Source organism: Hydra viridissima, unplaced genomic scaffold (assembly GCF_058129835.1).
Source record: "Hydra viridissima isolate aposymbiotic clone 2 unplaced genomic scaffold, HvirCarnegie_v1 scaffold_22, whole genome shotgun sequence".
Taxonomy (NCBI): domain Eukaryota; kingdom Metazoa; phylum Cnidaria; class Hydrozoa; order Anthoathecata; family Hydridae; genus Hydra; species Hydra viridissima.
In genome coordinates, this window is record NW_028324321.1 from 602,552 (window position 1) to 613,126 (window position 10,575).

Below are 10,575 nucleotides of genomic sequence, written 5' to 3' on the forward strand. Positions count from 1 at the left end.
CAAAAACTTAGAGACCTCGATGCTATAATCAATGAGGCAGGTAGCTCCAGAAGAAACGAAGAAGAAGAAATGCCGGAAGAAGGGTGGAAAAAGGTGGACAGCAAAAACAATAAAAAAGACACGGGAGAAAACGTCGCCCGAGTCGAAAAAGCCATTGCCAAACGAATGGCTCCCCCACCGACGCCTCAAAAGAAGGACATTAAGAAAACTCAAAAGTAACCTTCCTCCTTTTATTTTTTATTTTATGTGAGACTTACCTTTGTTTATTTCTTCGATATTTTTTTTGGTTATAAAATTGCGTGATTGTAAATCTTTAAGCACACACACTCATCTCATCAAGCATCATAACATTCACAAAATCAGGCGCTACTGCACTTTCGCATCCCCCTTTTTTTATTGCAGATTATGATAGAAAATTTCATGCTGATTCAGAAAAATATAAAAACATAGAGTTGAAAATCAACGGAAAGTGCTCTAATTCGAAGTCAAAGATGTAAAAAATCCCACTAAAAATCCCTGATATTCGCCATTTTTTAAAAATCTTTTTTAAAACGCTTTCAGTTTTAACGAAAATTAATTACCGTTACATTGCGCAATAAGCAGACCTGGTTTCAATTAGCTTTAACATTATTATTTTAAAGTATTTTAACGAAAGTGTTATAACGAAATGAAATTAATGGAAGATTTCAAATATAGGTTCAGAGCCGGCTTGTGAAAAATATTATATGTGTGCGAGAATAAATTAGGCGCCTTTTAGATTTAAATTCCGAGCTCGTTCGCAAAAAATGTCACTTTTTTTAAATCATAAAACAATGCATACTACAAATACAATAACTTTCTTAAGAAATTTTTTGATTTTAAACATATTTTTAGTTACTAAACGGAACACGTCTAACTTTAGATTTTGCAAAATTTAATCTTAAAGTATCAATATCCACAGATTCAGCAATTTTGTTTTCAATGGAAATTATTGATAAACCATTTAAACGTTCCTGGCCCATTGTTGATCGTAAATAGTTTTTTATTAATTTTAATTTGGAAAAACTACGTTCCCCTGTACTCACTGTTACCGGTAGTGTTAATAATATTCGTAAGGAAATACAAACATTAGGAAACAGTTCTTCAAGCTGACTATCATATATCCATTTAAGCACAGATTCCGGTGATTTTTTCCCATCTAATTTCCGTGATAACAAATTAAGTTCCAGAAACAAATCCTCTGAATACACATCTTTTGAATCACCATGAGTCAATACTTTTTCCAGTAATCTGCATTTATTAATTAAGCCTTCTTCTCCTATTTTATCAATTTCTTTGATATTATACAAAAACTCGAACGGTTCTATTGTACTTGAAAAGCTTTCAAATCGTTCATTTATTGATTCTTTAGCTATTTTAAAGAGAATATCAAAAAACTGCTTTTTGAATTTTTGGTTTGGTTGTATATCACCATCTTCTTCAAAAGGTTCATCATCAAAAAACCTTTTTCTTTTTCTTGCTCTTTCACGTGAAATAGAACTGAATTCATTGGTCAAGTTTGCATCATTAGCTAGAATTTTGGCTTTTGAAATATATATTTTGTAAGAATCTTCAGTGTGTTTAGTAACAAAAAAATTGATAGTTTTCTTTAATGCATTTGCAGCAGTCTTCACGTCTGCAGTTTGACATTGTAATAGTTTGCTAGTACAATTAATTTCAGTTAATACATCGTGCCAAACCACAACACCACATATGAATTCAAAACTTTTTAATTTTGATGCAAGTGATTCAGCAGTTAATCTAGTAATAGAATCTTTTTCAATGTTGACAACTTCTTTCAATGCACAATAAATTTCTTTTAATCCCAATTTTAGAGCACGAACAGCATTCACATGACTTTCCCATCTGGTAGTACTTAATGACTTTACTGTTAATTTGCAACATTTTGATTCAAAAATTTGCCAACGCTTTGTAGTTGCAGAGAAAAAATTATACAAAGCTTGAATTTGTGAAAAAAACCTCATAAGTTCTAAACATCCTTGGACTGCATCCGCAACAACCAAGTTCAAGGAGTGACAGACACAAGGAATATAAAAGGCTCGTGAATTTATATCTTTTATACGCTTCTGTACACCAATTTTTTTACCTTTCATATTGGATCCATTATCATATCCTTGTCCACGAATATCCATGACAGATAAATTATTTGATTCCAATGAATTCAAAATTTCTTCAGTAAGTCCTAATCCAGTAGTATCTAATACATTTATGAATCCTATAAAACTTTCTTGAATTGTGACACTGATAACCTGGTTATCCAATTGTTTTGCAATGTTAACGTAACGTATAATAATAGACATTTGCTCTTTGTGACTATTATCTGGTGTACAATCTACAATAATCGAAAAATACTTAGCCTTTTTTATAATACTTAAAATTTTATCTAACAGTCTAACAGTCTTAATCCTTTTGCTTGGGTTTTTTATTTATTTTTCATTTGGTTTAATGCAAGTTCTTTAAAATTTTATGCCTTTATAATACCTTCTATTTTTTATAATAAAATAATAACAATCATTTTTTTAAATTTAATTATTTAAACTTTAAAAAATATGCAAAAAACAACTCATTATGCAATGCATTATAATCTGAAACCGCACTATCTGCATCAAAATAGGCAGTTGTAATTGCATGCAATTTTACTAGCTAGATCTAATATTACTAACAAAAAATAATTATGCACAAAAAATAACCAAAACAAACAATGTGCAAAAATAATTATATAAATAATAGACTAAAAAAGAGATTTGTATATTTTTTATAAAAACATTCAAGAAAATCTTTTTTAAATCTGGAAAATAAGGTGCAGATATGTCATTCACAACTGACAATAGAAATTTAAGGCGGGGACCGATTTCAGCATTAATGTCGGCCATCTTGTCCAGAAGTAAACATAAAATGTAAACTTTTGTCTGATTGGTTAGCAGAAAACATTGTAAAAAAAACTGATTGGGATTAGACAAGGGGCATAACTCAGTTTTCACAAAAATGGACTTAGTACCTTTGATATTTTTAGCTATAGATCTTGAAAGATCAATATATTTTGTTTCTAAGCAAAATTTTAATTTTGCGCCTTTTTAATGCTGCGCCTGTGTGTTTCGCACACTTCGCACACGCTACGAGCCGGCTCTGTATAGGTTGAATTTAGAATGTGAGAATGTAGACAAATTGATGAATAATTATTATTGTATTGCCCTATCTCTATCCCTATCCCTATCCCTATCCCTATCCCTAACCCTAACCCTAACCGCCAATCCAAACCTGCTTTATTGTGAAATATAAATCGTAGTTATAATAAAATAATTGCGCATGCGTGTACAATATTGCGCTCTGAGTAGCTTATGGCTATGTAAGAGCGCATTGCGCACTACGATGACACTTCGGAAAAACATACTTTAACGACTTTTGTAACGTAAAAACCATACTATTAATGTATTGCTTCTATAAGCTAAAAGATCACTAACTTATTATTCTCAAAATGGCAAATATAAGGGTTTTTAGTGGGATTTTTTACAACTTTGACTTCGAATTAGAGCACTTTCCGTTGATTTTCAGGTCCATGTTTTTATATTTTTCTGAATCAGCATAAAATTCTCTATCATAATCTGCAATAAAAAAAAAAAAAGGGGGGGGGGTGCGAAAGTGCAGTAGCGCCCAAAATCACATATCATTAAATGGCCGTTTATTTCGTTTCTTTTCTTTTCCCTCATCTTTTTCTTTTCTACCACGCTTTATCCGCTCGTTCTTTTTCTACTAGAAAATTTTGACCACGCTTTCTCATCAATAATTCATTACGAACCATCTGTGCTATGTCGCAATCACATCGTGTACACATTCCAAAATCGAATTCAAAGTTTCTCAAAAACTTTGGATTCGTAAAGCAAAATTTGTTTAAAATACTCTGTAAGAATGGAGTCAGTACGTATTTTTTCAGCAAATGTTTGTGGTCTTATTGATGTTAAAAAGCAGAAAATAATGATCCACAAACTCGAGAAAATGCGTCATGACTTCATTTTACTGCAAGAGACCACTGATCTCTATAATAACTGGATAGCGCAACTCCGAGCAAAACTTCTTATTTTTTGACGCCAAAATCGCCATATTGGAAAGCCCCAAAAATTTTAATCCCGTAAGCTTTAAGTTCTGTTTTTCGGCTTATCGCTTTATCGCTTTATCGCACATATCAGATTTCATTGTTCTGGGGCTTTCCAATATGGCGATTTTGGCGTCAATTTTGATATTAGAGATGCGCTATCCAGTTATTATAGAGATCAGTGCAAGAGACGCATTTAAATAATGACCAAGCGGAGGAGTTCTAGCGAAATGGAAACACGCAGATTTTTCTCCGCAGGTCACAATCATTCAGGAGGCACTCTAATTTTACATCAGGGAAATGGGTCATTCCAGTAGATTTCAACAATTTTCCATCTAAGTTGTTGGTACTATGTCTCAGATTTTGCTCTTCTTTTGAAATTATGTTAATAATAATAAAATATGAACAATTTGAAAATTTCAATGCATTTGCATTATCCGTTACTAAATTATCGGCATTAAAAGATTTGCGATGGAAGCCTACTTTTTAATAAACTGTATTTTTGGCATTTTAATACGTTTATAACTTTTTTCTGTAATATAATAAATGCATATTTTTTTATTTACTAAATAAATGTAACTTAGCCTAGATAAAAAACAAGGTGCAGCTTATTTATTTGATTTCAGAAAAAAATATCAGCACACAAAACTTGAACAATTTTCATTAAATTGAAAAAAGTACTACTTTTATGCCATTATAATTTTTTTCTGATGTATAATAAACTATGCATAATTTTAGAACTATAATCTTTGCCATAAAAGTAGAATTAAAATTTAAAAAATCTTCATTTATTGTTTAACAGAAAAAATATATACATCGTTAAAAATTGCCATTGATGGAAATCGACAAATTTTGGGCTTAATTAAAATAGTCAGTAAAATTTTCTGATACCTTGTACCAAACTAATAATGACAGCAAATAATATTCATGTATAGTATATTATTTAGCAAATAAAAGTTTTCATTTATTCAGTAACATGTTAAAATGACACCTATTAAAAGATATGAGCGTTTATATATATTTATATATATACCCAGCAAGCACACAACGTTGAAACAACGTTGAAATAACGTTGATCGACGTTGATCAACGTTATTTCAACGTTGTGTGCTTGCTGGGTAAATATATATATATATATATATATATATATATATATATATATATATATATATATATATATATATATATATATATATATATATATATATATATATATATATATATATATATATATATATATACAGTGCTCGAAGTGGGAAAAAAAAGGTAGCGGGATGGTTTTTAATATTTTCTAATCACCATCCCACCTATCCTAAAATTATAGATTTCGTATTTTGTGTAGATTAAATAAAGGAATTATAAATCCCTAGAGTATCCCTATAGTAAAAAACCTATATTAAAAAAACAACTTGAGGTCCGTTATATTCTTAAGAGACTGTCACCGTAAAATATTGAGTTGAGTTTCACATCAAACGTCATTAAGCAATCAAAAAACAATGATATATTTAAACATTTTATTTTTAAACAAGTCTTATTTTTTTGTATTTACCAATTTTTAAATAATTGAAAAAAAATACCATCACATTGAGGAAAGGATTAGCAAGTTTCAATACTCGAAAAATCTGTCACTTCTTTATTTATTTCAGTGTCATTTTCCAAATTACTTTTAGAACTATCACTGCTTAACTTTCTTTTCCTTCCGCTTGCTAGCCATTTACCCATATTTAAAATAAGTAAATTTTTTTTAAATCATAACATTTAATGTTGAGTAAATCTACTGTGTACTATATTTTATTTCACCAAAAAAAACTCTAATGATACTTTATCGAAAAAAAAAAACCAATGTCGCTTTTTGTTGCTTGGTAACTTTTTATTTAAAATACAAAAGAAAAGACACAATGTTTTATAATTATCGATTTAGTTTTTGAAATTTCTACCGCAAATTTTTAAATAAGAGCTGAGACTTTAGTTCATTTAAATTCTTTAAAATTGTTTTTACAAGTTTATTTATAGGAGGAAAATAAAATAAAATTTCCATTAATTTATTATGTACCGGGATGGCATCCCACCCCAAAATATGCATAAAAAAAAGAGGTGGGATGGTCTTCAAAATTTAAAAAGGTAACGGGATGGCATCCCGCCCCATCCCGCCTCACTTCGAGCACTGTATATATATATATATATATATATATATATATATATATATATATATATATATATATATATATATATATATATATATATATATATATATATATATATATATATATATATATATATATATATCTGTGTGTGTGTGTGTGTGTGTGTGTGTGTGTGTGTGTGTGTGTGTGTGTGTGTGTGTGTGTGTGTGTGTGTGTGTGTGTGTGTGTGTGTGTGTGTGTGTGTGTGTGTGTGTGTGTGTGTAAATTAAAGTAAAATGTAGAAAACTTTAAGCCATAATTAAAGAATTTTTTTTAATAAAGTACTTAGGTTTTTGTTTTTCTTTCATAGTATGTGTTAAATTGAAGTAAAACATCTTTAAAAACATATTTAGTTTTAAATTATTATAAACACTTTAAAGACATTTTAGTCACTAAAGAAACTAGTTTATAAGCATTTGAAATTTTTACTATTAACTCTTAGTTTATAGTAAAAATTTATTATTATTCAGGCATAATGACTAACAATACGTGTTCATTAGGTGATCATTTAAATCAAGAGTGCCACAAATTATCCTATGTCTCAAAGTCAGATGTTTGTGATATAACACATGAACATAAATACTTGCTTAGCGTGAGAACAGGAATTAGTGTACAAAACTTGAAGACAATTTGCACTCATCATGAAATGGAATATTTTCGATACTATGGCAATAATTTTTGTAGCTGTTGTAATCCTCTGAATCTTCACACAAAGTTCATTAAAAAGAATTTAACCCCTATAACTCTTGTTCATCACAGCATCCACAACTCCCTAATTCCTGGCCAAAAGATATGTTGTCCCTGCTTAAGAAAGCTGAGAGCAAAAAATGATGGAATCAGTGTTGAAATAGAAAATGATCCTGATTATATAGATGATGGACATATAAAAAAAAATGTTGAAGATCTCAACATAAGTTTAACATCGTTTGGACATTCCCCTATAATTAGCAAAAAAAGAAGCTATGAACAACTTCAAAGTAGAGTCAAAGTTAAAGTTCGAAGGCTGAATGAATCAGTAAACTCTGTTAATATCATTGAAGCCAGTGATGCAGAAACAACTCTTAAAGCAGAATCATTAGACTATTTTGTTATGAAGTTAAGGGAGAAGTATGACAGAGAAGTTAACATAACTGAAAAAATAAAATTGCTGACACTTGTCCCAATACATTGGACACTTGAATTTACAATGCAAGAGTTTAACACTACACAGTATATGGTAAGAGAGGCAAGAAAACTAAGGGATGAAAAAGGCATACTTGGAGATCGAATATTGGAAAACAACAAACCAAAGAAGTTGACACCTGATGTTACTAAAACAATAAAAGAGTTTTATGAAAATGAAGAAAATTCTCGTTTACTTCCCGGCAAGAAAGACTATATTAGTGTTAATACTGATGTAGGAAAATCACATAAACAAAAAATTTTAATTCTATGCAACTTAAAGGAACTTTATGCTGCGTTCAAATTAAAATACCCAGAAATAAAGGTTGGTTTCTCCACATTTGCCAGTTTAAGGCCTAAATGGTGTGTTTTGGCAGGGTCTTCTGGTACACACAGTGTTTGCGTATGTCAGTATCATGAAAACCCAAAACTCAAACTTTGTGCTCTTGATAGTACCTTAGAGCTAAAAACCATGATGGCTATACAAGTATGCAGTGTAAATTCAGAAGAATGCATGCTCCACAAGTGTGAAAACTGTGGCGGAGTTAACGCTGTAAAGATGGAACTGGAAAGATATGCTACAAATAGTGACACTTACACTTTCAAACAATGGGTAAATGTTGACCGCAGTGAATTAACAACAATCACAGAAGATGCACATGTGTTCATTGAAAATTTAAGTCTCGATATTTGGAAACTATCCATTCATGAATTTGTCAGGCATAGACAAGCTGCATACCTTAGAAATCTGAAGGATTCTCTACCGCAAAATGAAATTCTGGTTATAGGTGACTTTGCCGAAAATTATACATGTATTGTTCAAAATTCCATACAAGCAGCATACTTCTCAGCCACTCAAGTGACATTACATCCATTTGCTGCCTACTACAACACAACCAATGGCTTAACATCAAAATGTTACTGCATACTGTCAAACTCCATGGATCATAACCATGTTGCAGTTCACTCATTCCTTAAAGAACTTTTACCAAAATTCAAATCATTGGTTTCAGAATTGAAACACATTCATTATTTCAGTGATGGATCAGCTGCACAATACAAAAATCGGTGAGTAATCTATACCTGTAATAATAGGCTTATTAACAACCTTTGTAAAGCTGTACAGCATACATTTTTACGATTTTAGATACAACTTAGTGAATCTTGCAAACCACAAACACGATTTTGGTGTAGAAGCCTCCTGGAATTTTTTTGCCACAAGCCACGGCAAAAATGTATGTGACGGTATTGGAGGTACTGTGAAACGAGTGTTGTCTAAGTTATCACTCCAGGGACACCTTCTTAACAATGCTGAAAGAATTATGAACTGTTGTATTGACAAGATTAAAGGAATAGAGTAAGTACTTTACACTCACTAACTGTATTTTATTTTGAATCAATAACATTGTTACAATTCAACTTCAAACATATCATGAATATTTGTTCAAATACAAAAATAAAATAATAATAAAATTGAAATAAAAAAATAAATGATAAAAAAAAAAAAATTAAAAAATGGTAATGAATGAAAAAGTATGAAAAATAATTAGTAAAAATGATATAGTAATGAATAAATATGATTTTTAATTTTAGATTCATCTATGTTGATAAGTTAGCTGTTTCTCAATGCCAATCATTTCTACAGACTCGATACCAAAAGATGACTGATCCAATAAGAGGAACCCGATCTTTCCATGCCTTTCGAATAACAGATAATGGTCTTGCTGCTTATACTCTCAGTGAGCATATCAATGGAACGCTTGTTATTCCAGTTAAAGAAAGCTTATTTAATAAAAAAAAGTAAATATAATTTTAATTAAAAGAAATAATAGCAATAACAATAAACAGGAAGCATACATTTTTGTGATTTATTCCTTTTTTGAAATTTCAGAAAAATCAAAGTATGTGAAAATATACAATCCACTTCTGTATCCAACACATTGACTGACATCAGGTGAAGCAATATATATTCCGATAAAATATGAGAAATAAATTATTAGTAAACTATTTATAATTGTCAATAACCATCATAACTATGATTAGTTTAGTTGATGATCAATTTTTTAACAATGATGTGCAATATATTAAATTATGAATTTAATCAGATATTCAGTCATTACTTAACATGTACAGCCTATTTTTATTTAATAATCTAAGACATTCATAATTTTATGTTGAAGAAGATTAGTTTACTGTCTAATCTTTATTTTTATATATAAATTTACTTTTCAGCATGATTCCTGTTATGGGAACCTGTGACATGAGCTCAAGAAATTCTGGGGAAGCCGAAATTGTACCCTAAAAGCACAAATAAAAGACAATTTTATATTTTTTGATTTGAAATAATGTATGGATGGCATCATTACTTTTGTATTGTTGAATAAAAATGTTTTATTGTAATATCAGTTTATGTAAAAATATTTCTAAAAATTAGTTATGGCGGAGATTAGTGTGCTAAATTATAAGATTATGTCATAATATATAATGGCCTGTCATTTTAACATGTTACTGAATAAATGAAAACTTTTATTTGCTAAATAATATACTATACATGAATATTATTTGCTGTCATTATTAGTTTGGTACAAGGTATCAGAAAATTTTACTGACTATTTTAATTAAGCCCAAAATTTGTCGATTTCCATCAATGGCAATTTTTAACGATGTATATATTTTTTCTGTTAAACAATAAATGAAGATTTTTTAAATTTTAATTCTACTTTTATGGCAAAGATTATAGTTCTAAAATTATGCATAGTTTATTATACATCAGAAAAAAATTATAATGGCATAAAAGTAGTACTTTTTTCAATTTAATGAAAATTGTTCAAGTTTTGTGTGCTGATATTTTTTTCTGAAATCAAATAAATAAGCTGCACCTTGTTTTTTATCTAGGCTAAGTTACATTTATTTAGTAAATAAAAAAATATGCATTTATTATATTACAGAAAAAAGTTATAAACGTATTAAAATGCCAAAAATACAGTTTATTAAAAAGTAGGCTTCCATCGCAAATCTTTTAATGCCGATAATTTAGTAACGGATAATGCAAATGCATTGAAATTTTCAAATTGTTCATATTTTATTATTATTAACATAATT

At 29.4% G+C, this 10,575-nt stretch overlaps 2 protein-coding genes across 2 annotated transcripts; one reads left to right on the forward strand and one right to left on the reverse strand.

Annotated features, from left to right (window-relative positions):
- Positions 1 to 869: 869 nt before the first annotated feature.
- LOC149876333 (zinc finger MYM-type protein 1-like) lies at positions 870 to 5,851 on the reverse strand. The gene is made up of 2 exons (XM_090075599.1): positions 5,743 to 5,851; positions 870 to 2,371 (listed from the first exon to the last, which is right to left on the reverse strand). The coding sequence occupies exons 1-2, from the start codon at positions 5,849 to 5,851 to the stop codon at positions 870 to 872; spliced, it is 1,611 nt and encodes a 536-aa protein (XP_089931725.1).
- Positions 5,852 to 6,462: 611 nt separating this feature from the next.
- LOC149876334 (uncharacterized) lies at positions 6,463 to 9,914 on the forward strand. Its single transcript, XM_090075584.1, has 5 exons — positions 6,463 to 8,541; positions 8,621 to 8,830; positions 9,067 to 9,273; positions 9,365 to 9,427; positions 9,706 to 9,914. Exons 1-5 carry the CDS (start codon positions 6,788 to 6,790, stop codon positions 9,773 to 9,775), a joined length of 2,304 nt encoding a protein of 767 aa, XP_089931710.1. The 5' UTR covers positions 6,463 to 6,787; the 3' UTR covers positions 9,776 to 9,914.
- Positions 9,915 to 10,575: the final 661 nt, after the last annotated feature.

What these genes read in the sequence shown, in the direction of transcription:
- LOC149876333 (XM_090075599.1), bottom strand. Translation starts at nt 5,851, where the DNA reads ATGGGTAAATGGCTAGCAAGCGGAAGGAAAAGAAAGTTAAGCAGTGAT. An exon ending in AGAAGTGACAGATTTTTCGA is followed by an intron (nt 2,372 to 5,742) that starts GTATTGAAACTT and finishes CGATTATTGTAG; the next exon opens with ATTGTACACCAGATAATAGT.
- LOC149876334 (XM_090075584.1), top strand. Translation starts at nt 6,788, where the DNA reads ATGACTAACAATACGTGTTCATTAGGTGATCATTTAAATCAAGAGTGC. An exon ending in GCTGCACAATACAAAAATCG is followed by an intron (nt 8,542 to 8,620) that starts GTGAGTAATCTA and finishes TTACGATTTTAG; the next exon opens with ATACAACTTAGTGAATCTTG. An exon ending in AGCTTATTTAATAAAAAAAA is followed by an intron (nt 9,274 to 9,364) that starts GTAAATATAATT and finishes TTGAAATTTCAG; the next exon opens with AAAAATCAAAGTATGTGAAA.